This window comes from Lissotriton helveticus, chromosome 1_1, assembly GCF_964261635.1.
Source record: "Lissotriton helveticus chromosome 1_1, aLisHel1.1, whole genome shotgun sequence".
NCBI classification, from domain to species: domain Eukaryota; kingdom Metazoa; phylum Chordata; class Amphibia; order Caudata; family Salamandridae; genus Lissotriton; species Lissotriton helveticus.
Window position 1 is genome coordinate 1860743391 of NC_136057.1, and position 27461 is coordinate 1860770851.

Genomic DNA, 27461 nt, shown 5'->3' on the forward strand with positions numbered 1-27461 from the left:
TGTGTGGCAGCCTAGTTTGGTGCCAGTGCTCTGGTAAACACTGGGGTGCGCTGTATCTTTTTAAATACGGTATATCCCTGCATTTTCGGAACGGTGGAGTGTGGCATTAGCATTTTGTGCTTAATGCCACGCTCTGCCATGCCCTTGTAAATACGACCCTCAGTGCTACCACTAATAAGTCTCCAGTCAGTGGAAGGTCGAGAGCCACTAGGTCTGAGATTTTGTATCAGCAATAACTTTTTCAAGGCTTTAGCAGCTTTGTGAATAGATATGGATTTTGCCACAAAACTGTTTTTATAAGATTCTGCAAAGGCGAAGCTATTTTACATGCACCAAAAACCAGGGCCCTGGATGGATCTCTGATCATCACAACAGTCCTGAGAGCTACCTTCCAGTTGGTAAATAAGCTTGCCCAAATTATCGCCTGCTTTTTGTCATTCAGATCATCCAGGCGTATCGAGAGCCAAGTAGTTTAATTCTAGTCCTGTTGATTGAATTGAGAGGCACAGCTATGACTCCTGGAGTTGGCAAACTACCGATCTAAAACAAGGACTTGTGTCTCCAGTGCAACCCCAGCAAGCTCCTTATCCCGTCACCTACACTTAAGGGTTGCCAACAACCTCTTAGCACTGGTTTTAAGGCCTCTCCTAGTGTACTAGGGTAAGAGACTGGTCCCATGTTTAGCTTGAAAAATTAGCCTGTCTCTTCCAGTAGGAAATCAGAAAGTTTCTCATCCATCAACTACTATGCATTCAAGCACCAGATCCCATGCAAACGTCAACATGTGCGACTGATGGACATTTCTACTGGGCAGTGGTTGGAGATGTCCTAAGTTAGGATACACAAGCTTGTAACCCATAACAGGTTGGTGGCCAGGACAAAGCGGTAGCAAATTCAGGAGAACAACTAGTTGGCAGCCGAGTTAAAAGTAAAGGATCTCTTGCTTGGATGTCATATGCACCATGCATCATTCAGTCCAACATATAGTGTGGTGTTCTAGAGTGTTGTGGTGTGGTGCGAGTGGCAAAAATCAATATTTTACTCCATAAATGTATTAAAGTCATCTTCTATAACTGTGGACTCCTGGGATGTGTTTGTCATTGGGTCACATATAACCTGTAGGGTTACGAAAGAGGAAGAGGGCTGAAGGACTCAGTGTGAAACAGGAGTGACCCTCTAGGTGTCCCTCGCCAAGACATAACATTCTAGACGATCAGTATGCACCTGAGACACCACCAGATGCAAGGATTTGTGCAGTAGGATTGTCACTCTTCTGAACATTTTAGTGAACCTAAAGTGGTACACCCTCTTGCATATATATATCTCAGGGAAGATACAAATGATGCCCATTCAGTGTGTTTCTTGCAGCAAGAGAACATTTGGTGAGTGTCTCCTGGCAACACTGCTGGACTGCCCTATGCTTGATCCTTCTCTTAAGGCCATTAACATTGCAGAATAGAATACAGTACGATGGGTTTTCAATGGTGTGATGCACCGGAGACATTGGACGATATTAGTGATAGGAGGCATCAGGTCATGTGCACTTTATTGCAGGATTGTATACCTGGGGAAGCATGTCTTTGCTAAGCCATCTTACTTTATTTGGAGCCCCATGTACATCATGGCTAGCACTATGACTACACTGCCAGACAGCAACATGAATTTCCAATTCCAAACAGAACCCTTCCCTACATTTCTCACCACTGTATAATAACTCCCCTGAGGTATCTAGCACCCTCAAAACATTAGCTTACTTCAAAACTGGAAACCCTGGAGATGTATGAATTTGACCCCCCTCCTAGACACAAATGCCTCATATTATGAAAGGAAGGGGAAAAGAGCACTACATCGTATCCACCTGGTGTTTTCCCCCTTGGGTCCTGCCCCTCTCACCATCAAAGTCCAGATCAGCAATTAGATTAAGTTGCATGGATATGGGCTGAGCCTGTATAGGTTCACCGGCAGAGGCAAAAGGACTAGGGTAACAGAGACAAGTCAAATCAAATCAAAATTCTTTATTCGGTATTTCAACAACACCATAAAAGTACATAGTTCATACTGTAAAAACATTTCATTAAAAAGGAAGCAGGAATAAATTAATTGAATATACTATATTCGTCCACCTCCGCATTTTCTCCATTAACAATATCAAAAACCAAATTCATTTAGTGGACCTTAATCTTTCTGCAATCCTCAAGAAGTTTATCACACAGAATAATGTCAGGGGTTCTCTTAACTCTTTTAAAAAAACAAGGGCATCTCTTGCTGATCTTAAATTAGCTTTTTTAAAAAGATGTATTAAAAAACAGCGTCTAGGTGCTTGATAAAATGGGCATAGTAATAGAAAGTGAAGGGTATCCTGTGGAGATCGATGATCGCAGCCACAGGGACCCTTTGACTCAACTGTATTAATGAATCCCGCAGGTTCAGATAAAAGATGATGCAGCAAGTTGAGTCTAAAACGCGTTAATAAAAACCTATCGTGGGGGTTGTATACGAGGGAGAGATAGGGCTCCATCCCACTAGAGGGTTTCACTGTCATATAGGCCTGTACAGTATGCTTACTCCTTTCCCTCATTTCTCGTAACCGGTGGTAAGTTTGGAGAGCTTCTCCATTACTCTTACTTGATCTTGTTTTATAATACTCTGTGGATTTGAAAACAGATTTCCAAATCCGATGCTTTCCAAAGCCCCTTTCACATATTTTAACCAGGGGATAGACATACCTTTCTCACTCCCCAAACAATCTGTGATAATCAACCGTGACAGATTAGCATCCTAATTGGCAAGTCACATTCTCTGTGGTGGTCTCAGTATTGGTAGTACGCGAATGATCTGACAGCGTCTGCTCCTCGTTAGGCTCTCTGAGACCACTCTGCTCATCGTCAGTACTGGTTTGCAAAACCTTTGTGGCATGACGTCTTTGATTTTTGTTCACACCATAGGGGGTGGGGAGCTGTTGGGGCATGTGTCCCTCAATAGGGAGTGGTCTTTGCTAAACCAGGGGAACCTTCCTCTCCTCAACCCAGTTATAGGCAGTCTCTGGGGTTTCAGAGGAGTATGACCTCTCTCCAAAGTTAACTTGAGCTTCGCACTGTGAATTGGTATGTATTACAACTATACAGCACACCGATTCTGCTTGACTGCTTGATGTTGAATCAAATGTGTATAATTGAGGAAAAGCATCACTGTGGCAGAGTTAAAAAGCCCCTCTCCTGCTCCACAAACTATACAGAGTATTGCATTGCAATCGGTATACTTGAGTCATGCAATGATAGGACAGGCTAGAGCACCCACAGGGCCCTTGACGAGAGCAACGGGTGGGCCCTCGCAATCAAAAAGAAGGTTGGAAATTCTTCAGACAGCACCTTGGTTCTGATTGTTTCAGACTCATTCTGTCTCCTCCTTCTGGTGTCCCTACATTCTTGAGATTGTTTTCATGGAAACTTCATTCTGCCTCCTCAACCATGTCTTCAACTGCTTTTCTGTCAAAGTTAGCTGAGAAACTGTATCTGGTAAGCTTAAAGCATGTTTTCTGTCGCTGAGAGGCAGCCCTCAACATTGGTAACTAGATCTACTACATTGCGAAGGTAGTGACAGAGGAGGTACATGGAAAAGTATACTTCTTCATTTCCCCCCTTGCCTCCGAAATGGCTTGCAGAATTGTATTCTGCTTTATGAGCTACTTCACCTTTTATTTCCTTTACGAGTAGCCCTTCTGTTTTTCTGTACACTGGGAGGGTTCGGACTATTTTTTGCATTCTGGTTTGTTGTGTTGAGGGGGCCTCTGTCTTTGAGCATTTTCTAGAAAATTAATTGGCAAAATTCAGGATAGTGCATGAAAGCCCCGAGTGCGAGCAGACCACTCGAATGTGCAAGCACATGTGTGGCTGTATGCCTCCCTCATCTCCACTCCCATCTCAATCCTAGTCCTCAGTTGGGAGATCCTTGTCACAAGCAGTTCTTCCGCAGCTAACACGGGGTCTGACGTTGGCTGCTTGATTCAATTTTCAGGATTCCATGGCGGTGCTTCTTGAACTTAGTTGCCAACTCCTAGCAGTGTGTGTGTTGCACCTATCATCTCTTGCTGCGCAATTCCTCCCTTTGGTGGGACCAGAGGATACGCTTAGACCACATTTTCTCACCTGCAGGGTTCAGACAGACCCAGTTACTTCAAATGTTGCAGGAAGCTATCCTTCACTTACATTCAAGGTGGCTGCTCTTCTCAGTCTATTACGTAGCATGGATGCGTCCCAGTGTGGTTCCTCAGCCCTGGGCCCTCTGGCCTGTGTATGATTCTTCGGATTGCTCTGGAGCAGCCGTGCCAAGTATGACGCATCTTTGATTAAACAAATGTTTTTCCAGTCAATATCCGTGTTCCTGCCGGGCCGGCCATTTATCACTTAAATCAGCTGAGCAGGTCAGCTGAGAGCATGTTCTTTCAGTGTTTAGCAATCATTTTGTTCATTCAATAATATTTGTTTACAGTAGATAACCCTAACAGTATACATATACATATTTACAGAAAATCACCAATATTAAAATACATGCTAAATACACAATTAAGAATTGGACTAAACAAGGATGATTAGTATTTGAGACACACTGAGCGCAACAAACATGCCGATCTCAGGAAGATATGAACAAAGCCCATTATGAACTGAAAAACTAAAACAGAATTAAATCAGGGTTTATCAAATACATAAGTATTAAACAAACAAAGACCTCAAGGGTCCGATAAGTAAGTCCAACCAATTGGATAAGACAATCACTCCTATAGGAATCCCTAGGGGCGTTGTGAAGAGAAAAAATATCTTCAACCATTTATATTCACAATCTCTAGCTGTAAGGGAGACGCGAGAGGCTCAGTTTGTAACTGATAAGTTATTTACATGCATGACAGATGATCAATCAATCAATCAATCAAGGTTCTTGAAAAGTGTGACTCCTCACCTGTTAGAGTCTCAAGGCGCGGGGTGGAAGGGGGTGGGGGATCTGCGGTTCAGCCAAAGAGCCAGGTCTTGAGGTCCTTCATGAATTGATGCAGTGATGGTGATTGCCTGAGGTGCAGAGGCAGGGAGTTCCAGGTCTTCGCAGCGAGGTAGGAGAAGGAACTTCCTCCAGCTATGGTCTTGTGGATCCTTGGGATGGTGGCCACCCATCCCATCCGTGGGACAGAGACCATCTCTGTCATTTCGTAGTGGTGCAGATTTATAGTATTGGGACCCGAATGGAAATACCTAGGGATACTCATAGCGTGAGAGTTGATCTGAACTGTGGAGAGAGCAGCAGCCAAAGCAGTGGCGGTGGATGGCCACGTCACCCGCATAGGGACACTAAAGGGGACAGCCCCTTAGTTTTTCCTCACTGCCCGGGGTCAGTATTTTGTGAGCTGCCACCCGGCTTAGTAAGGTAGTGGAAGACTTCTCGCCCACCTCCTTTTGACCCCAGGTGGATGGCGGCACATCCAGGAAGGGGGTGGGAGGGTGGGGGCAGCGCTATTTAGATGGGCTCAACAGAAGATTGCTTAGGATGTCAGATGTCAGATGGTGCTTGGCTTCAGAGCCTTAATTACCCCTAAAACATCCTGGCCACAAGTCAGCCTGAAGAAACAACACAGACTTTTGAATTTCACTAGGTCTATTTCAAATTGTGCTTTCTTAGCTGGCTGTAAAAGGCACTTCATTTCCTGATGTATTTTTTGGCTCACAGTAATGTTCCCACTAGCATGTGTGCCAACCAGCCACTTTATTTCAAGTTATTCTGTAATGCATTGGTACTTAATTGGCACTTTTCACAACTCTTTTGACTTGTGAAGAGATTTTTGTGCTGATTTTTGCCTTACAGCCAGCAAGATGCTCTCAAGCGTCACTATTTGACTACATCCAACCCACGTTTTCCTTTGCATTCAGGTACTTGTAGGTCCGTTTATCCCAGTGTAAATTCAGGACTACAACTACAAGTGCCAGAATGCAAAAGAAAATAATATATGATGCCATACTTACTGGCATAAAACCGAAAAACCTAAGAGCTGATGTGTAAGAAATGTTATATTTTTTAACTGTTATGTTTTTTCTTCCTCTTTTGGGCTGAAATCGTATTACAGCGTCTTCCCCATGTTGACCTGTGAAGCCACACCTACTCCTTAAAATATTTAAACGCATGTAGATATTAAATTACAATAATTTAGTAACACTATTTCTCCTAAATGATTTGTGATATATTCATGAAACAAGATTTGAGAGGGTAATTTTCATTTAATCGCGAATGGATATGGCGCAAATATAACACTGTTGTCGAGCCTTAGGGCCATATGTATCAACACATTTCCCCATAGACACAGAATGGGCAAAACCCTTTGATACATCTGGCCCTTAGTCTTTGAATGGCCAGCTATGTAACTGAATGATAATCAATGATTCATTTAATACATTTGTACTGATAGCATTTGACAAATCCAGAAGTGTGCCAAACTATGAGCTGACACGTTTCGAGAGCAAGAAATAACTAAAAAGTGGGGTCTTCATCAGTCCAAATATCTTTAGCTGATCCAGACAATATTTGTTCTTCCACCTCTGTCAATGTCGAGAATCTTGATTTCAAAGCAACCTTTTAGTGTGGAGTCTTGAATCTAAAGGCTAATAAAGGTTACTCACTTTGGAAGCAACCACAGGGTGTTTTTGAAGATGCACAGATAAAGGAGAGTTTGAGATAAGTCTTTTTCGGACATTTGTAACTCCAGCAAATGTGAAATGTCCAAACTTTATGGTGGATAAAGTCAAACTCCGGGGATTTAGTGTCCATGTATTTACTCCACCTGCCATAATTTAAAGCTTCTTCGCACTTTCAATGTGTCAAGGGAACATGATTTATGGGGCAAAATGTGATGTTAAAACATGCTGTAATTCTGGATGCCGTATTACCATCATAGGGGTTTTTGAAGAATATATTCTTCAGGTAAAAACTGAATAATCTATATTTCTGAAAACCTGTGGAGTTGAGTAACAACCTACAGAAATAAGTTTACACAATGGCGCTCATTCAATAGGGGAATATTCATAATACTGCAGTAATTCAGTGTCACAGAAATCTCAATCCTTGTGGTTTGCTAATTCTGGGTGCAGAATTTCAAATGCAGTGTTGCCACTTAACTTAGAATGAGAACATTAGTGAACATAGATAAGGTCTTGTAAGCTGCCTGTCCTGCCAAAAGGAAGAAGCCCATGAGACACCAGCAGGGATTGAAGAGTTGTTGTAGAGCACATTGATCCAAAGTTGCATAAAGGATGAGAAAGTTTATTGAGAAAAGTGACTGCATCCTTTGTACCTCTTAGGTGTTTCTAAGCACGCGGCGAGGATCCTGGGTTATCAACCGCATTTCAAAAAATGGTTATCCAGTGGATATTGTATTGTCAAGACGCTTCCAAAATAAGTTATTTGGTCTACTTCCTCGATCGATACCCAACTACCTGGCAGAAGCAGATCTCAATAAAAGATTCAACCACTCCAACTATGGCCTGCTGCCACGACACAGGTATTTGACCCCCAAGTTCCTCTTTGTGTTTGGATCAGAGACTTTCGTGTAGACAGTGTAGTTATTTATACTAAGAGCAGGACATGTTCTATGCACCTCGCATGTCAATCTAAACACAACATTAATACCCATTGCAGACAACAGGGCACATTTACTATTGGGTTATGAGCTCAGCAGTGCTTAATTTGTGTTGTTTTTTTGTGGTGCTCATCACCGGCACTTCCTTCTGAACACTGGAACCTAACATGGAATTAAACCACATGGTGGCGGTGTGTGTCTATTCTTCGCTGAATTTGTCACTGCAGTCTTTATTTTAAACTGATAAATCTAGCACATAGGTAATGCTGCTACTGGCATTCAGCAGCAGTGGCAGGACTGTTGTGGTGCTCCTATGAAGTGCCTTGGGCCCCTGAACTTAATCTTTTTACTAATTAAGCACCAGAGCTCAGCAACCTAGGCTGCAGTCCTCACTACAAAACCCACAAACCGAAGTCTTGGTTAAGGTATGTTATATTTCTTGTCTAGAGGGCTGTCTACCAAAACACTGAGTACTTCAATCTCCACCCTCCATACTGAAATAACCAACCACTGGTGAAATCACCTTTAACACTAAATAAGGGGTCTCTTGCTTAATTCAAATTCTCACTAGTCAGAACAAATAGTTGTTTTACCAACTAAGGGACTTATTATGAGTTTGGTGGTCCTTCAGACAGCTGAACCCATGGTGGAGGTGCGGTGGTGGTCGAGGACTGCCGCAACAGTGGTCCCACCGCCGCATTACAACTACACCAGTTGGACCTCCATGGGACCGGTGCAACCACCAGGGAACTGCGTTCCCAGGTATTGGTGCGGTGGTCAGAGGCACGCAAAATGCTGGTGTTGCCCCTACAGCACCACCAAGCATGTATTGAGTTCCCCCCCCCACCAGTATTTCATGGAGGTGTTCACACCATGAAATTCTGGCAGAGACGAAAGAAATGTGACCCTACAAGGCCCCCTATTGCCTCTAGGCCCTTGTGAGCATGCACACCCTTTTCGGCTTGGTATGGTGTTTACAGTCCATGAGGTACAAGAAAGGGCATTGGCATTCCCATTGCAATGCCACTTTCAAAGGCACCACTGTGGGAACATCAAAGGACCACCCTTCAGACTCTGAGAGAACTTGTAATCTGGCGGGTGGTCAAGTTGTGGGGGAGCAGGACAGTGGTGGGCCTCCTTGCTCTCACACCGCCAAACTCATAATCAGGCCCTAAGTGTTTTCCTCTGTAGTATCTTCCTGTACCCACCCATATGTCCCATGATAACTCTGCATGTAATCTCAGTTTTGGGAAATGCAGGGATTTTACCAATATAGAACAGAGCTCTACATGAATGCAGCTTGTCCAATACTAGTACGGTCAAGTGTCTGGGAGGTGCTATACTACTGAACCTATCACTGCACCTCTTTCGGAAATGGCTTCTTTATTGCCCTACCTGCAGGTGCCTTTTGCAGTGTAGAGAGATTGGGAGAGAGACGTTGTGGCTTGTGGCACCAGAACAGACCACTGTTTCGAAACTTTACCCTATCCTTTTTAACTCAGGTAGGGGGAAATTAAATTCTTAAAATATGACCTCACATACATGCCTGGCTTACCAGAGACACGCAAGCACAATTAGGTCTGAGGAAAAAAACAAGAGATTTGCACTTGCCTGCCTTTAACTAATTTGGCAGACATAACTTCACAAGTCAATGAAAAACCAGGAGATAGAATCTCTATAAATCAGGAAGAGGCATGCTTGCCACTTATGGCAAAAGTGGCCACCGTAGGGTTTTCCATGTTAGAGCTAGACTCTGTCTAAAGGACATAATAATTGAGACACCAGGAAACCTGTGGGCTCTCCCTACCTGCTCTCCAGATCGTTTCTTGGCGCTATATGTAACTTAACCCCAGAGAGGTTTCCCAGAAGCAAACATGACACACAAAGGTCATTGGGTTAGAAATAAAGGTTCTTCCATTATCTATCTCTGGGGTGCTGTCTAGAGTACATATTTACCTTTCTTAGCAATTTAATTCTATGCTACCCTGGTTTTTAATCACCCACCTCTTCCTCCAAGCCTTCTCTAGGAAAGTATGCAACATTGTTTGTAGGGGGCGACATTTCCACCATTAATGGGTGCAACACATTATAAGATTTTTTCTTTTCCAATTTCACCATCTGTAATTGTTTTTCTGTCTTTCCTAAACTTCTTATTTCAAACCTTTTAGGTATTTTAGCCAGCATCCTACGGTCAATGACGATTTACCCAATCGCATCATCTCAGGCAAGGTTCTCGTGAAAGGCAATGTGAAGAGATTTACCGAAACCTCTGCTATCTTTGAGGATGGAACAGTGGAAGATGATATTGATGTGGTCATCTTCGCGACAGGATACAGCTTCTCCTTCCCCTTCTTTGAGGACTCTGTTCTGAAAGTCCACAACAACAAGATCTCTTTATACAAAAAAGTCTTTCCACCACACTTGAAGAAGCCTACGGTGGCCCTTATAGGGCTGATCCAACCTCTTGGTGCCATCATGCCCATTTCTGAGCTCCAGGCTCGTTGGGCCGTCAGAGTATTTAAAGGTAAGTGAAATTAGGACCATACAATGACAGGCTGTTTGGAATTCTTTATCATCGACTCTATGAGACTTCAATAACCATACAACATAGAGCTTGCTGTTTTAAGAAACCCTCCAACATTGCTTCCCAACCTTTCATTAGGGATTTGGTTAAAAGATTGATCATTGTACTTGAAAACATTAGTAATCAGCATTAGTAAAAAACACTCTTTCATTCCCTGTCAAAACTCTCCTTTTATAAGAATCTGTGCAAATAGAGAGGCGGCCTCAAAGCAAAAGTTCCCTCTTCCAAAGATTATTGTCAAGTAAGGCTTAGAATAGCAGTCTTCAGGCCTTCTTCAAAAAAGAAGGCAGCTGGAAAAGTGCAGGTTGGTAAAAGGAAAAAAATCCATTCTCTATTTTAAAACGTGGAACTGAAGATATATTTTCGCCATAGTGTATTAAGTTAATTTACATTATGTTAGTGAATCAGGAATAGGCGGTGGTACTGGAAAAAGGCCGTCTGCCGTCTTTGTAGACCTAAGGGCGGCATTTGACCTTGTTCCACGCAACATCTTGTGGAAAGTCCTTGCAGGGCTAGGGATGGCACCTGAGCTGTTGAGCCTAATCGTCCGCTTGCACGAGGATACGTTTGCCCGGGTTCTGTGGGGACGACAGGGTGAGGTTACAGAAACCTTCCCGGTTGAGCGGGGAGTGAGGCAAGGTTGCGTCATGGCGCCTACCTTGTTCTCGCTCTTCGTGAACGGGGTGGCGGAGTTCCTTTCCCTGACCCCGACTGATGCTCCGGCGATGTGTGGTGAGCTGGTCCTGATCCTCATGCTCGAGGACGATACATTGATAATGTCAAAAATGCCAACTGGGCTCCAGCGTGCCCTAAGGTGCTTTGAAGATTTTTGTCTGGAGAGCGGTCTTGAAATAAATACGGCGAAAACAAAGTTTATGGTTCTTAACGGCCGTACATCGAGTGGGATAGCTAAACCTTTTAGAGGGATGATATATATGAACGGAGCCCCGTTGGAGCGGGTTGACGCCTTCACCTATCTGGGGTCCCACTCCAGAGAGATATGGGGTGGACCAGCCAATTAGACATTGCAGTGTTAAAACATCGCCAGCAGGCTGGCATTCTTCTAAAAAGGTTTAGCTCGTCTTTAACAAAGCCCATTAGCCCACTACTGGACGTCTACGGAATGAAGGTGTTGAGTTCGACACTATATGGTGCCGAACCTTGGGGATTTCAGAACTTAAGAAATCTGACGCTAGCAGAAAACGAATTTCTACGAAAGGTAACTAGCGGCCCTATAAGTACTCCTCTAACACCTCTCATGTGGGATCTGGGAAAAAAGGCGGTTCAAGACCTTGTATCTTTGCGGCCCTTGTTATATTGGAGCCGCCTGTGGACTACAGATGAGCTTCAGCACTATGCCCAGGGAGCAAGGGAGATAATGAGTAAGGATGGTTGCCAAAAAATACACTGGCTGAAGTCCATTCGGTCACTACTATTTAAGATGGGACTGAGGGAACTATGGGAAGACCCAGGAAATGCTGCATTCCCTTCCAAGAAAAACTTGAAAGAAAATTATTGGAAGATGGTAAATGCAGATGTCTGTACAAATGGTCTTTCCTCACACTTAACAGGTCGTTTTCTGGAGTTTAAGGCCCAACCGAAACTGGAAATATATTGGGATGCCATAGAGAAACAGCAGGATAGAAAACTCTATTTCCAACTTAGAGTAGGCTCCCTTCCAGTAAGGTCTTTTACAGCTAAATGGGCAGGCGAAAATGGCATGGATAAATGTCCTAAGTGTGGGGAGGAACGAGAGACAATAAGTCATCTCCTCTTTTTCTGTCCCTTGTATACTGCCCCTAGAGCCAAGTGGGTTAAGCCAATTTGCAAATTGTTTGGCACACGTAGGCATGCAGAGGCCCTAAGAATCCTATGTACTGACCCTAGCCCTCCAATTGCAATTGCTATGGCTAAATTTTTTAAATGGGCTTGGGTCATCCGTATGCGATCAATGGTGGAAGGGTTCTGATTATTAGGTACACACCAGCATTAACTATGTGTAAATACGTGGTACGTTTTTTGTTTTTTTACTTGAGCTATGTGCAATATTCCCTGTTCTGTATAAAAATGATTGATTTCCTTTTGATTTTAGAATTTTATGAAATCGTCAAGATTGATATTCGGCAATAGTCTATAGTAGTTTAATCTATTTTTAAATATTTAAATATTTATTGCATTGTTTTTATTCGTTTTTTCATATTGAAAAATGTTTTATGTATGCTTTTATGACTAAATTGTCGAATACAGTTTATGACTGGAATCAGGAATAGTTTGGGTATGTTCAGGATAAATGTTAAAGCACTGTAAACTGCACCTGTAAGGTTAGGGCCAGCTTTAGGGTGGTGCATCTCATGCAGCTGCACTTGGTGCAGAGCTTGGGGGTGCTGCATTTAAAAATAACGTGTTGGTTTAAAAACACCTACAACAGAGTTCCTTGTGTGTCCAGCAGTGTTCAGGCAACAATAAAAATGTCAAGATAACTCTTATGAATATTGTTCTTGCTGGATAGGGATCAGAGTTTTGCCTAATGGCAGTTTTGACTCATTATAAAGAAGTGCAGAGGGTTACTATGCCTGGTGCAAAGAACTTGTACCATTCAGATCACAGGACTGTATTTTATGTGGCTAGCTCAATTAATTACTGCTTTTGTCACAAAGATGATTTTGTTACTTGCAGGTCATAAGTTATAATCTTTATATAGCAAAGTGATCTATGAACTTTCATCAAAGAGCTGCATGGAAACTGCATGGTATAGATTAGCACTTTGTCATGTTTTTTCTCAGGCTTTCATTATCCTAATGTTGCTAAAAAGTGTTAGTTTGCCTAGAAATACATTCTTATTAATAAAGCCAACCACTAGGGTACATTTTAAATCATGAGTTTGTGTTTCCCAGGCTAAAAACTCCTTAAAATATACTGCCTGTTAGTATGGAAACGTGATTTTTACACCTTGCAATCTTCATTGTTATAGGTAATACTTCCTATAGGCTGATTTACACACAGGTGATTCATTGTTTCTGTATAATGTATGTGTGATGTTAAGTGCTCTGACACCCTGCACTGGTTAGGCTAGTACTATAAAACAAATTAAATACATGTAAGAGAGGGGTTATAGGGAGATGAGGGGCAATGTTGGATGGAGGTAGTGAGGGAACCAGTAGAGAAGGGAACCATGGGAGGTGCTAAAAAAAGATTGCCATACTGAAGCCGGCACTGTGTAAGGTTATGCTATGTTAGTAGAATTCACATTATGGACAGTGTGCCATTAGTATGGCCTCGGGGTGCTGTTGATCGTCTAGCTTGCCTTCTGTGTGTTTCTGAAGCCCCACCACAGACTGGAGCCGAAGCTGTTCTCTGATGATGTAGTTGGGCCTTGTGTTTTAGGTCACCTCTAGATGATAATATCGATTTTTTTGTGGTGGACGTAATTTGCATAATTCAGTATAGCGTAATCATGTTGAATTACCCAGTAATTCAGTGAGATTATGGAGAATTATACAGGAAGTGTCACTGTGCATTTAGCACAATTTTGCTAGTTGAAAAATTCTACCTCGCGTCCAAAATGGATGCTAGGATGTATTTTGTGCTAAGAAATAGCACTAAATGCAACAGAATATAAATAGCGAGTGCCAGCAGCTGATCGCCCCCCCTAAATGTGCACTTGGGGTAGGATTTTTTCCCAGGTTACACACAGCATTTGGGAATAGTTTCTAAGTGCAAAATGCAGACATGAGGATGCATCTTGCTCTAAAAACATTGCGCTAAATGCAACAAAACATTTACCGAAGCGTAAAAAGTCACTCAGCGCACTAAATGTGCTCTTGTGGTAGGTAGGATTTGTTTCCAGCAAATTAATTTAGTTATATAAGTGGACGTAATTGTGTTATTTTCGGTAATTCAAAGAGTAACGCGGAATAACAGAAATTACTTCGGTTACTCTGGTGTAATTTAAATTCTGCCCAGGCCTAGTTTTTTCGAGCTATCTTCAGTTGGTTATCTGCCCACTGTGTGGCTGTAAGAAATAGTATGAACCCAGTGTTGTTGGCTATGGCATGTTTACACGGCTTTAGACACAGTTAGTTTTCTGGAAGTACAGTCTGAGGCATTGTATGGGAATAGCCAATAGGGGTTGGACATAGTTATTGCATCCATAAAATCTGACACTATGGGGCATATTAGCAAGGGCGTCTTCGCCGCTTTGGCTGCACTTTTTGCCGCTAAAGCAGCAATATTTTAATCGCCCTATCAGCAAGCTGTCGCTGACAGCCGTTTTGGGGGCCCCTTTACATGTCAGCGCTATATATCGCTATTGACATGCAAAGTAGGCGTTCCCGGCCAAAAGACCGCGGAAACAGCTGCTAACAGACCTAACGCCTATTAGCAATGAGCCCCCGGCCCCGGTTAGCGATGAGAAAAGTCGCGCTAACCGGGGTTATAGCAGGAATTTTTACACCTGCCAAAATCTGACTTAGCCATTATCCTCAATGGGAGGTGGATTCTAAGGCTGAATCCTCCCCTGTCTATGAGCAAGCTTTACGCTTGCGATAAAAGTTTTATCGCTGCTTTAATTGTGTTTTTGGTGGATTTTGTCGCTATCGCTGGATCTTTTATCGCATGGGAGATAAACGTTGGTAATAACGCGCTATTTCCGTGATAGGATCCAGCAATAGACGGCGATAAAAAAAATGCGCTAAGCGCCAATTGCGATATTTTTCACACGCCCTTGCTAATATGTCCCCCTGTTCGATGTTTATTGGATGCAATAAATTTAGCCTTTTATGGCCAAATCACATTTTTTGGCTCCTAAATTTCAATGGTATTCTCCAACCCACAATTTAAGATTTAGCCAATAATAATTGGCACATATTCCTAAAACTAAAACTGCAGTGATGTGTGTCGGGCCAAATTAAGGAAAACTCTCCCCCTGCACATTCGCAAGCAATCCGACCCTAACAAATTTAAAAAGCAGTTGGAAGCTTTTCTAAGTCTCAGCGTTCTCTATGCGCTTTAATATGTTATAGCATAGCGCCAAGATACCTCGGTGATAGCAGTGCTATATAAGCTTACATGCTTATAGATTATAGCTGAATCCTTCAAAATGAGGCATAACTTGCACATTTGGTGGTTTCCGCATCATAATCTCCATATGCCAGCATTTACCAGGATTTTTCCACCAGTATATGTCAGAGGGTTTGACATGCCAATATGTTCCTGGGGAAAATCGATGGAGTGCGGACTTGATTGCATCCTTTAATTAGAAGGTGCGGTAAAGTTCTGACAACTTATAATTGTTTGCACAAGGGTTGGAATTTTCTGGCCCACTTGTAATCAATGATTTAGTGGATGTGAGATGGGCGTGTGTGTGAGATTTTTTTCTCAGATTTTCTTGTGTTTCTGATTCGGATATTTCAGTAGAAGTAGCTGCTGTTAGTATTATCCAGAGTTGTGTGCTCAATAGATGTTTGTGTGTAAGGTGTTCTGTTTGATGTATTCTGCCTTGATGTTAATGTGTGGAGCATCTTGTTGGCAGCCGCGGCCCGTGCAGGAAAGAGTGGTGGGCCAGTGGGGTCGGGTGGGGAGGGGGAATTTCGACAGACGACGAGGAAAAATTAACTATTTATTTAATTATCCTTTGTCATCGTCTGTCGAAATCTCTCCTCCCCAACCTGGCCCCACCGCTCTTACATGCACGAGCTGCAGCATGCTAGTTGGTCTCTGTTCACCAATCTCAGGGGCGAAGCTTGGCAGTAAGATTGGGAGGATGAGGGGGGTGAGCTTCAGATTTCCCAGTAATCTCCTTGGCATATATATATACAAAGTTTTAATACATTATATGACAGGAAGGGCTCATAAAAGGGGCTTAATGGTATTTGAAAGGGAGTGGGATGGGGATTGGTAGGGTACTAAGTGAGAGAAAGCTCATTTTTTGCAAAATAACAAAAATTTTGGAAGCCTTTCCACACAGAGACAGGGAGAGTGTGAGTTTTTGATTGCGTGTGCAAAAATTCCTGGAGAAATCCGACAGACACCTCACCATACCAGACTGAAAGTACCTGCACCTAACTATTTATCACAAAATACATTTATTGAAGCTACACCTCTGACCAAACTATTTGGAGCAGTGATTCTGCATTACTTTGTCACCACTGCATATTGGAAAAATGGAGATGATATAAACGTATGTACCTGAGATCTGCAGTGGTTAATTTGTAAAAAAAACAAATAAGTGCCAGGGCTCTCATCAGGAGGCAGCTTGCACCATCCTCCTGTCTCCTATTAGCGCCACCTAAAACAGAACCAACTACTAACCATGAAACTCTATAAGTGGGAAGAGGATATGGCTTAATGGCCTGAGCGGCCAATTGCAGAGCTGGTGAAACCAGGTTAGAGTCTCGGGTTCGGCTCAACATCCTGTGATTCTGAGCAAATCACTTAAACTCCCCATGCCCACCATAAATGTGTCTCTAAGCGCTGGTGTATATGATTAAGTGCAGGTGCTGAGCACCGGATACCACCAGCTCAAATCAGCACTGGAGATCTGTATATTCTTCTAAAAATTGTGGGATTTGGAGTTCTCATGGTAAAAGTGTGAAACAACAACTCCACCTGCCTTAGGAAGCTCCAACTGTAGAGCTGCAGTCTGATTGTGCTAATGCTGTACAAAGGCGATGTGCCCTGCTGCAAAGAGAAGTTCTGTCTGCACAAGTCATCTGATCGATCTCTGCTGGCTGGGCAAAGTTCATGAAGTTTTACCAGAAAATGTCAAAGAAAGGCTTACACCTGAATCTACCATACTTGTAACAAAAACTCTCAGAATAAAATAGGATTTTAACCACTATTTGTAAATTCACCCACTGAACAGAGACCTTGAGTTGCCCAACACCTGCCCTCTCTAGTACTAGACACTCTACCAACACCCTCACTCACTCACATCTATCTCTTACATAGCATCACAACTCTCCGGCACCCAACACTTTCCCAGCACCTCCACTTGCTGACACCCTACACTCTCACAACACTAGAGCTCACTGGAGTCTAAAACATTCACATTACTTGCACATACATCATACACATGGGTGATGTTATGGGTGTGTGGGGCTAATGGACTCATTTCACTGAGTATATCTAGATATATGTATTGTCCATGTGCGGTGCTTGAAGAGGAGGAAATGATGCACCCTTCTCCCCATAACCCAAATCACAAGGATTGGACAATAAACTTGTACAACTCTAGCACACGCAATTCCAATGAATTAGAGTACTCCATAGTCAGTCCAGTATACAGACAAGAAAAGAGGCCAACGGGCCAAAAATAAAAAGAAATATAAGAAAAGCAAAAAAAAATATTATTTCCATTTTCTATTACCAGACTGACTATGGAGTATTGAAATTCATTCGAATTGCGTGTGCTAGAGTTGTACAACATTACTTGTTCACCTCCAACCCTCTCAATACCTGAGCGCTCTTCCCAACATGTTTCAGTGTCAAACTTTCACCCTTTAACTATGACTGAGGGGCATATTTACGATGAAGTGGCGGAGTGCGGAGTTAGCCTCCTTGGCTCAACATCACACTCTGCCATTTCAGAAGTGCAGGGCTGCACCGTATTTACATCAATATAGTGCAGCTCTGTGTTTCCCCTGTGCTGGTGCTAAATTTAGCAGCCTAGCGCCAACGCAGGGACCGCTGCACCATAGTGCAAGGGTGTCTGCGTTGAGGGGAAGATTGTTTATTGGCAGGAAGGTGTCCCTTCCTGCGTATAAACAATCTTTAACTGGTGTTTTGTGACTTTTATGTGTGCTGTTTAATGCAGCACATATAGAAGTTGCAAAGTGTCATTTTTTTTAATTTTTCATGTGCAGGAAGGGACACCTTCCTGCACATAAACAATCACATAGAAACAGCAAAAACGAGGAGATTTAAACATTTCTCCTTGTTTCATCTGTTTAAGACCAGGTTTTACCTAATCTTAATGTTGGCACTGCCTCCTATTTACTCCTTCCTTGTAAATAGGGGGCAGTGTCAAAATCAATGGATGTTGCGGTGGAACGCCCACAGCAACACCCATTACCCTCCCCTTTCACGCAAAACACAGTGTGAAAGGATGCCTTATTTACAAGGCAGTGTTTAGCTTTGTAAATATGGCGAAGCCCCTATCACCACCGCAACGTCACTAAAAGTGACGTTTTGGTGGCGATAGGGGCTTGTAAATATACCCCTGAGCCTCATGCATAGTGCCACCAGGTGGGTTGAGTTTGTGTTACTCTAGTGTTTTCCTAACTCTTGTAAGTCTTTTTCTATCAATGATTAAACTGCTTTCTTAGTGGTTAGATGAGTGGACTTACAAGAATTGGACAACCAAAGTAGATGGTGGTACGATGAGGGTTCTTGTGGGGGTGCTGGTTTAGAAGAGTTTACCAGTATCAGTGGCCGGGGGTACGTTTTGGGGAAGGTTAATGCAAACAATCGTTGAACCCTTTCAAACCTATCCCAGGTCACTGTGTGTTGAGTAAAAAAAAACTTGAAAAAAATCAGTCAAGAAATACATCAGTGAGTTGAGCACATCCCAGAGAAACTGCCCCCTACAAGTTCCTCACTCCAATCCCATTGAGATAGGTCAGGAAATTGAATGTCTGCTGTGGTGATCTTTAGGTAACATGCAGGGCACTGGCTCCAGGGGATTGGTGTCACTACACCGCATGCTTTTACCACGCATGCCTTTACAACGCAGTTTTTACCACGCAGTCCATTACAACGCATAATGCTTTTAGGCGCTGGATAGTGAATTATTTAATTTACTATTCCAACTCCAGTCCCCGTGGATAGCAGGGAAGGTGTTGAATAGTATATTAAATACATTCCCTATCCTAGAGCGCCCCCCAGCGCATTGCGTTGTAATGGTTTGCGTGGTAAGAGTTGCGATGTAATGGTAGTGCGTTGTAAAAAATTCGTTGTAACCGTGCTACACCGCTCCAGTGCCATTGAGATAGCTCGGATAGGTTATGCACCCGCAGAATGTGTGTATCTGTTGGCTGGATGTAGCTGAAATCACATTAAAAATCAAACAGTTAAAAGAGAACATCATTATTAAACAGCCATTGTCCACTGTAAATTGTGGCTGTTCATTGGTCAATAGGCTTATTAGTCCCTCCTTTGTACCACCTTCTCTCATTTGGTAACCTCCCATGGCGCCACCCACCTGTTACTTGTGTTGTTACTCAGTAGGCTTTAATTACAGCCTCTGAGCGCTATTTTCTCAAATAGCTTTATCCTGTGTTCTTTTGCAGGCAGGACACGCTCTCTCCTAACGCTATTTTTTATTTTTGTAGCACTGGCGCTGGCATTTGCAACGCAATATGTCTCACATTTGCGAGAGTTTAAGCTATTTGAATTGTAAATGAGAATGAATTTCATTTATCTGTTTTAAAAACAACTCATAAATAAAAGGCATTGTCATTTACAACGCCAATCGCTAAAACTGTGCTCAATGCGAGACCTATTGCATTGCAGTTACGGCTGAAGTTTCAAACATAAAAGAAAACTGGCGTCATTTCTACTTTCGAATACAGCATCCAAGATATTTTTTTCCCAAATGAAATTGATCAGGATGGATATACAAAAAAGGTCAAATATCAAACTTGTTAAAACGGAACCTGGGGTCCAGAGGATGTGGCCTAATGGCTAGAGGGGTCGACCTTGAAGCTGGAGATCCAGGTTCCAGCCCCTGCAGGGACGCTCAACATCCTGTGATTTTGTGCTAATAACTTAATCTCCCCGTGGCTACCAAAAATAAATGTATCCTTGGGTAACGTAACTGGTGCTCATGTAAAGCACTCTGATACCTTCGGGTCGAGTATGCACTACATAAAATAGAAACATTCCTGTTTATATTTCCATCAATTTTATCTTAGGAACACATAATGTCTTAATCTGCTAGCTCTGATAAATAGAACACCCCAAAAAGGAAAACAAAGTAGTATTACTACTGCCTATGAGCTCTAAAAGTTCACATTCAGCAAAAGAACGCTGATTCTGGCGCTTTAGATTGCTGTACGGGGTGGAATTGTGACCAGTCTCTCTGTTGGCGGATGTCAAGTCCTGCTTTGTGTAAATATGTTTGCTAGTTTTTTTAATCCTCAAATACATCCACCTACGTGGGAATGTTTACTCGATACTGCCATGTGCCTTACAAACCAAAAAACATAAACCTATTTTGAGTCGTAGTTAAGTCTGCCATCTGTTTATCTACTTTTATATGGCTGTGTTACATCCTTATCTGTGTCTGTACAATTGACCTTTTTCTGAATTTTGACTATTTGTCCTGAATTTTTACAATCACTGCTTGGAATATGCCTCCTTGCTGACAATCACCCTGGGGCTTATTTACAAGCCTGGTGCACCGCTCAAATGTCACTTTTAATGACGTCCCAGCGGCGCACTGGGGTTAACTATGTCTACGAGGCCATGTAAAGCCACCCTCAGCAGCTTTTTATGGCCTCATAGATAAGGTCAGGGGCGGCTGGTGACATTTGAAAGTGGTGGAGTGTAAATACTGCACTGTGGTGAGCGAGCGTAGTGAGCTAGCCCGAACCACCTACGGGGGGTTCGGGGTGTCTCACCCAAGAACATTTTGAAAAAAGAGTGGGCAAATGTTGCATTCTCAAGCAAATTTGAGAAAGAGGTGGCTTGGCAAACACATCTCTGGGAGTAGCTAGACAAGTCTCTTTGCACTTGCACAGATACATCACTCTACCTGCATTCACATAGGCACACTACTTACCCTGCACCCAAAGATCCATTACCCACCCTTCCCTGACACATCACTAAGCCTACATTCACCCATCCACATCACTCATCCTGGATTCACACAGGCACACTGCTCAACCTGCACTCACACAGACATCACTCACCCTTCGTTGTACTGCACTCAATAGGTTTAATTTATTACAGCCTGTCTAGGTATTTGTGATACTATTTTAAAAAAATTAAATAATAAATTTTAACAATAATATACCGAGAATTCCTTCAATTACATTGCTCACGGAGACCATAATGTGCCATATAGACAAAGCATTAAACAACAGTGGAAATGATAACACCCTTATAGCATTCGGATTTGGTCCTTCAAAAATTCAGTCATTCCAATGTTTGTTTTATGTAAAATAATTATTAAAAAAAAGAACAAAAGCGAATAGAGATATCCTGCATGGATCATAGCTATGATGCAGCAGTCAGCTGCAGCGCTTAATGACTTCCAGCCATGTGCATTGCTTAACTATTTATGCTTTTAAAGTGTCCGCCGCTAGTAGCACCAACAGGTTTAAATAAAGCAGAGCAAATCTCAGAAGGCTTTGTTTAAACACAAACACAATTCCACAGTCCATCTGCCTCTCCAGGTGCTTGCCCTCCTGATATAACGCTGTTATTTATAACCATGTATGAGGCGCTGAGTAGGAGAGATGTTTAATATCCTGATTAATAAGTAATTGTTAACACAGGTGTGTGTACCCAGCGCTGTGCACTGGCAGCGTGTAAAGGGCTGACCTGTGTGTATCCAGAAGAACGTTATACCCAGCAAGGGCTATTAAGCAGTATAGGCACAGAATTGTATGTCTAGCGCCGTCTGCACTCCATGATGTGTAGAGTTGTGTATCGGGCTGCCTATTACAAACTATTTATACCTGGCAGTTATATATGGCAGTGTGCCATTAACTGAACATACTCTCGCATATGTGCTATCAGTATAGATTTTCATATAGTTACCTCCAACATTTACTCACCAGTGGGAATCAGCAGAGCGCAGTGACAGCGTTCATTTTTTTTGTTTGTTTAGGAAGCGCTTAGAACATAAGTATTCTCTCTGGAGTTTTTACTTAAACGCATTATATTTTACTAATAGGTATTTCCTGGTTCAGTTAACTGTCTCAATCAGCACTGTCTAAGATGTCCCTTGGCATGAACTTAGTGCATTAAAAAAAATATATAGCAAATTAATCACATCTAAGCAGTGGGAGCGCCGCCAGTGGCGTTTGTCCTGTTATTTATACCCACAGTGTGTAACTCACACCCAGAACGGCTTATAGGCAAAGTGCACCCAGAAAAGAGTGTGAGCAGCGTGTACCTATTGGTAGAATACGATGCATGAGAAGGAATCAAGTCCAGCTAGCTTTGATATTTTAAACCACATGCATCCAGCACCGCCGAGGAGGGGGGGGTTGGGTGGGGGGAACTCATACAGATGAAGTTGCACCACTTCGCTTATATTTATTTATATTTTATTTATTTTTATTTATTTATATGTTTGTTTGCAAACTAAACACTGGCTCTGCCAAAATAGTGCGGACCGTGGCCTGGTGGATGCATTCAAAACTAACATTTCTTTCTCCCTAATTGCTGGGTCTTTCTCAGTCGTACCCCAGTCTGTGAAGTCCGCTAGCACACTTGACAGGACAGCTCAGTGCGTTAAGACCCGCTAGCAGCCACGGCAGGCATGCTCACCGTAGGGAGGGGGAGGGAGCGTGGGGGGGAATAAAAATAAACAAATAATAAAATGTTACTTACCAATCAGACCGGGGGTCCCCGCTGGTGCCCGCCTGGCCGATGCTGCAGGTTCAGCCGATTCCCATCACCCGTGGTGGTAGCAGTGAACACGAGGTGTGTCTGTCTTGACGAGGAAGCTCTGACATCACACTCATGGCTGGCTGGCTGGCAAGTACCTCCTACGTCTCAGCCAATTCAGACGCTGCTCCAGCAGCAGCTCCAGGATTGGCTTGAGCAGTAGTGCACATGTTCTGTTTGGGGCTTAAAAATGTTTGCGACCAGCTCGAACATGCGTACTAGGCTGCTCATTAGAAAAGCGGCATGGAACAACCCTCGCTCTTCTAATGAGCAGCCTAGTGCGCATGTTCGGGCTGGTCGCAACATTTTTAACCCCTAAACAGAACATGTGCACTCTTGCTGTGCACCCCGCCGACCACCTGAATTGATACATATTATCGTCGAATCAATGCACTTGCACTGAACTCCTCGTGCCTCAAATTAATCAGTGGGGCAACGCCCAAGCGCCCTAATGGACACACCGCCCCTGGATAAGGTGTGAGGCAACACAGTACAAGCCGCTGTGTTGCCTCACACTTCAGTGGGGAGGCGTGCCATGGGCGTTACGGTGGGTGTTCTCAAGTAACTCCCATGACATTCTCAGTTTTACAACAAGCTTTAAACCTGGGTATGCTTCAAAAGCCTACGCCTACTAAGGGGTGGCGTAACGGTTGTTTTTGTGAGGTAAGGTGTACCCTCCCCCCAAAAAACAACTTGATTTCAACACAGACACCTTTATACCATTGTGCAGGGTTGCCTGCGTCGGCGCATGGCAGCCATTTGAACATCAGTGCAGTAACAGAGGACAGGAATGCATCCTGCCCTTTTCTTCTGACGTAGGGCAGCACAGCAGGAAGGCTGCGGCTCTGCCTTACGCCAAACTTTTGTAAATGAGGCCCGCTCTCTTTATCCATGTTAAGTGAATTTCAAAGAGATCTTGCTGAGGTAAAAAATAAATAGTGCACGCATATGAAACTATCAGTAAACAAAAACCTACCTTTGGGGAGATCAAATGCTAGACATTAAAAGTTTCCTTATTTCTTTGGAATGTGAAGAAACTCCGAAAATGGCAGTTAGCCAAGTGGAAAACATTAACTGCTGATATGGAGGTGAAAGCAATGAATTATCCTAGTAGGAGAAGTCAATTGAGCTCCGCCATGAGTTGGGTGGGCCATCCAATGATGAAAGAGCCAGAATTTTGCCAGCAGAGATGACGTCAAGACCAAGCACCCGTCTAAGCACTCTTAAGACAAACTCCAACAGTTTCCTCGTCTGTAGCCCGCAGCCGGACTTCATCTGCAGTCCTTGAGTATCCAAACACAATTGTCATCAGTGAGCGGTGGTACTTAAGCGTTTGCATGTCAGTTTCTACTACGTGGGAATACTCACTTATTTATGTGTGCGTTCCCCAGGCTTTTTAACTCAGCTACACATTTGGTCAATGCTTTAATGTCAGTCTCATCGTAAGCGCCTAATACGATTTGTTAAACGTTGGGGTAGAAATCACACTCTTTTTTTTTTTTTTTATTCTTTTTATTAACAATTCAGAAAAAGTGGAGGTCCTCACCACCAGAGGATACAAGAATCACATTTGCACCTTAGGAAATTCAGAGCATACCAGACATTAACATTATCAGAGTTTTGCTAGTAGTATACTACAAATCAGTTCACAGTGCGAGCGGCTCGTAGAAATCACACTCTTAATTTCAAGTGAGCGCCTGGTTCATCAAGTATAGACTCTGTGGATATTGTGTCAGATACAGAGCTGTAAACGACACCACCTGCTCCAGTTCAAACTATCTTTTCTTCCTCAGGTGGTCTTCTTCTTCAAAACCCAAGACTCTTCTTATGGTAAAACATTGCTGTTTTCCTTAGCCCATTAATTTCCTTTCCCTTTATTGTTTAGAGCCTTCTGATGCTGCCTTTGATCTTTAGCACCAACAATTCCCACCAGATCAAGCAGCGCCTAATTTATAATGCAGTACAACTACTCCTACTTTGCTGAGGTCAAAATGCTGCTCTAACAATTCGGATATGGGGGCACTAACTCTTTAACTCAACTGGACATGACACTTTTCTGAGTCTAAAAGGGCTACTATAAATATTTCATGTAGGGGGCATGACAGATGAACTAGTGTTGATGGCTGGCAAGGATAGGCAACTGAATATAGTATGGTAAACTCAGGGCAAAATGGCTGCATGCACAAGGGACCATCACTGATAAATATCTAGAGATGGCACCTTGTCCTGAGGGCAAATGATTGCTGCAGAATGTGTGGTAGATTGGCACAGCTACTGAGACTGTCACAGGAAACTCCGCTTCAACTTCAATGGTCTATGAGTTTCATAGCAAACCAACAAGTGAATCCTTCTATACCGGTAATGCATAACAAGCTCCTTGAGGGAAGACAGGATGCATTATAGTTTCAATCACAACTAAGGGCCTCATTAACAATATTTTTAAACACGGCAGCAGAGTCAGCAAGCCTTCCTGCTGCGCTGCTGTTTGTCAAAATAAAAGTGCAGGACTGTGGCCATATCTACAAGACACGGCACCTTGCCGTCCTTTTTCCCTGCGCCGGTGCACAAACAGCAGCCGTGCGCCAGTGCAGACACCCTTGTGTCATTTTACAAGGGTGCCTGATGGAAGGGATGATTGTTGTTGGGCAGGAAGGGACACCTTCCTACATGAAAACAATCATTAAAGGCTTTTTAACCTTTCTATTTGTGCTGGTGAAAATTAGGAAAAATAAAAGTATTAGGGAGGCGTACATGGACGAACTGGGAACCGAAACCGGCCCTGGCAAACCGCTCAGCCTCCCCCCCGGGAGACAGGGTGCAGACGAGCTGTTTGCTAAGGCCGGTTTAGGCCACTTTGTTAAAGGTGACCGATATTGCCAGCACCCGGTAACAAAAACGGCCCCACAGGGGCCAAAAACCAGCCCCCACCCTAGAGACCCACATGCAAAAGGCCTAGTGCCTGCTACGGCCAGTCATGCCATGGAGGCGTAGGATTCTGATGCATTCCCAGGTTTGTCCCAGGTTTACAAAATGTTGTAAATCTGGGAATGCGTTCTGGTCCATGGATGTTGCCTGGGAACATCCACAGCAACACCTATGGAACGCCCCTTTCATGCAGTTATGCGTGAAAGGGAAACATATTTACAAGACAATGAAAAAGTCACGCAGAGTGATAAGTCCATCCTTGCAAATATAGGGAAGCCCATTGCACTGCTGTTGCATCAATAAAAGTGACGCACCGGCGTCCCAATTGACTTGTAAATATCAGCCAGATTCATGAAACAAGAATCGGCTCGCAAAGGGCCAGATTCTGTGAATCTGGCCCTTTGCGAGAGCTTTTTTTGCATTTGGGATTCATCATCCCAAATGCAAAAATCGCTAATTTCAAAATCGCTAAATTGCGAGGAATTGCATTTAAGGAATCTCTATTTGAGATTCCTTAAATGCAATTCATGAACCAATTTTCATTTGCGAATTTGCAATTTTTGGCTGCTATTTACCGCGAAGTCTGACTTTGGACATGTGTGTGCGCAACATCAGTCTACATTTACATTTCAGGGGTGCTACAGAGTGTCCTTCGGACACCCCTGGCATCCTTGAAATCGCATCCTTATTTGCGCTAATCGCAAATAAGGAAGCTGTAGAAATCTCAATATTATTTGCGATTTCTACATGAATCCCGTTTTGTGAGTCTTTAATAGCGATTCCTTAATAATCGCTATTAAGGACTCGCAAAATGGGACATTGATGAATCTGGCTGTAAGTCCCTAAATTCGCACCCAAGATACATGCAGGTGCATAAACAAGGTCATGAGAAGGCGCTGACATGCTCTTTATAAGTAACAACAATGTACACACTTTTGGATGGGAAGGCTGTTTTTTGCAAAATCATACTTCGAGTGCCAAGGAGCATTGCATCTCTCTATAGAGACGAGCAGAGAAGTGATCAGAGTTAGCATGAGCATGGAAACCTGATGGTTGCGATTAACAGCGGTTAATTGTGAACTGTTTTAGAATATGAAGACAGAATTCCAACTATTAACCAGGCGCAGCCTGTGCAGGAAAGAGCGGTAGGGCGGGGGGGGGAGAGGGGGGGAGTCGACAGACGACAACGAGGTAAAGTTAAATTTTAAACAAACATTTACAATGCAACGGTTTCGCCTTTGCAAAAGTTAGAGCTATTGGCATTGTAAATGACAACATTTATATTTATGTGTTGGTTTTGAAAACAGATAAATAAATGGCATTGTCATTTACATTGCCAACAGCTTAATCTCTTGCAAATGTAAGATCTATTGTACCCTACTGGATTTCACTGAAGAAATTCAGAGTCCGGTCTGCAGGTGTCACGTGACAGACGGCCAATTGACAGTTGTGGGGGTGAAACCGTGCTGGGGTGGCACATTAAGGCGACGCTTGCTGAAAGCACTACACTACCCTACTGGAGTGTCAGTCTTTTTGGACATGGTCCACTCACTCATCTTGAAACAGGAAGCTCGCCACCAGTTCCACAAAAAATACCGTCATTAAATCTTTCCTTTTTAAGGGTTGGACATTTCAGTTGGCGTCTGCCCTCAGTCACGCTCGTCTCGCCGCCCATTGTCAATCACGCACCTCTCTGTGCCTGGCTGTCAAGTGCCGGCGCCA

General features: G+C 43.2%; 1 protein-coding gene across 4 annotated transcripts in view; it reads left to right on the top strand.

Annotated features, from left to right (window-relative positions):
- LOC144754038 (flavin-containing monooxygenase 5-like) overlaps nt 1-27461 on the top strand; it is a 289281-nt gene that overhangs the window by 203951 nt on the left and 57869 nt on the right. For all 4 annotated transcript variants that reach the window (XM_078641572.1, XM_078641559.1, XM_078641565.1 and 1 more), the window contains 2 exons: nt 7335-7534; nt 9781-10136. In XM_078641572.1, the coding sequence (XP_078497698.1) occupies nt 7335-7534; nt 9781-10136 (556 nt within the window). The remainder of the gene's footprint in view (nt 1-7334; nt 7535-9780; nt 10137-27461) is intronic.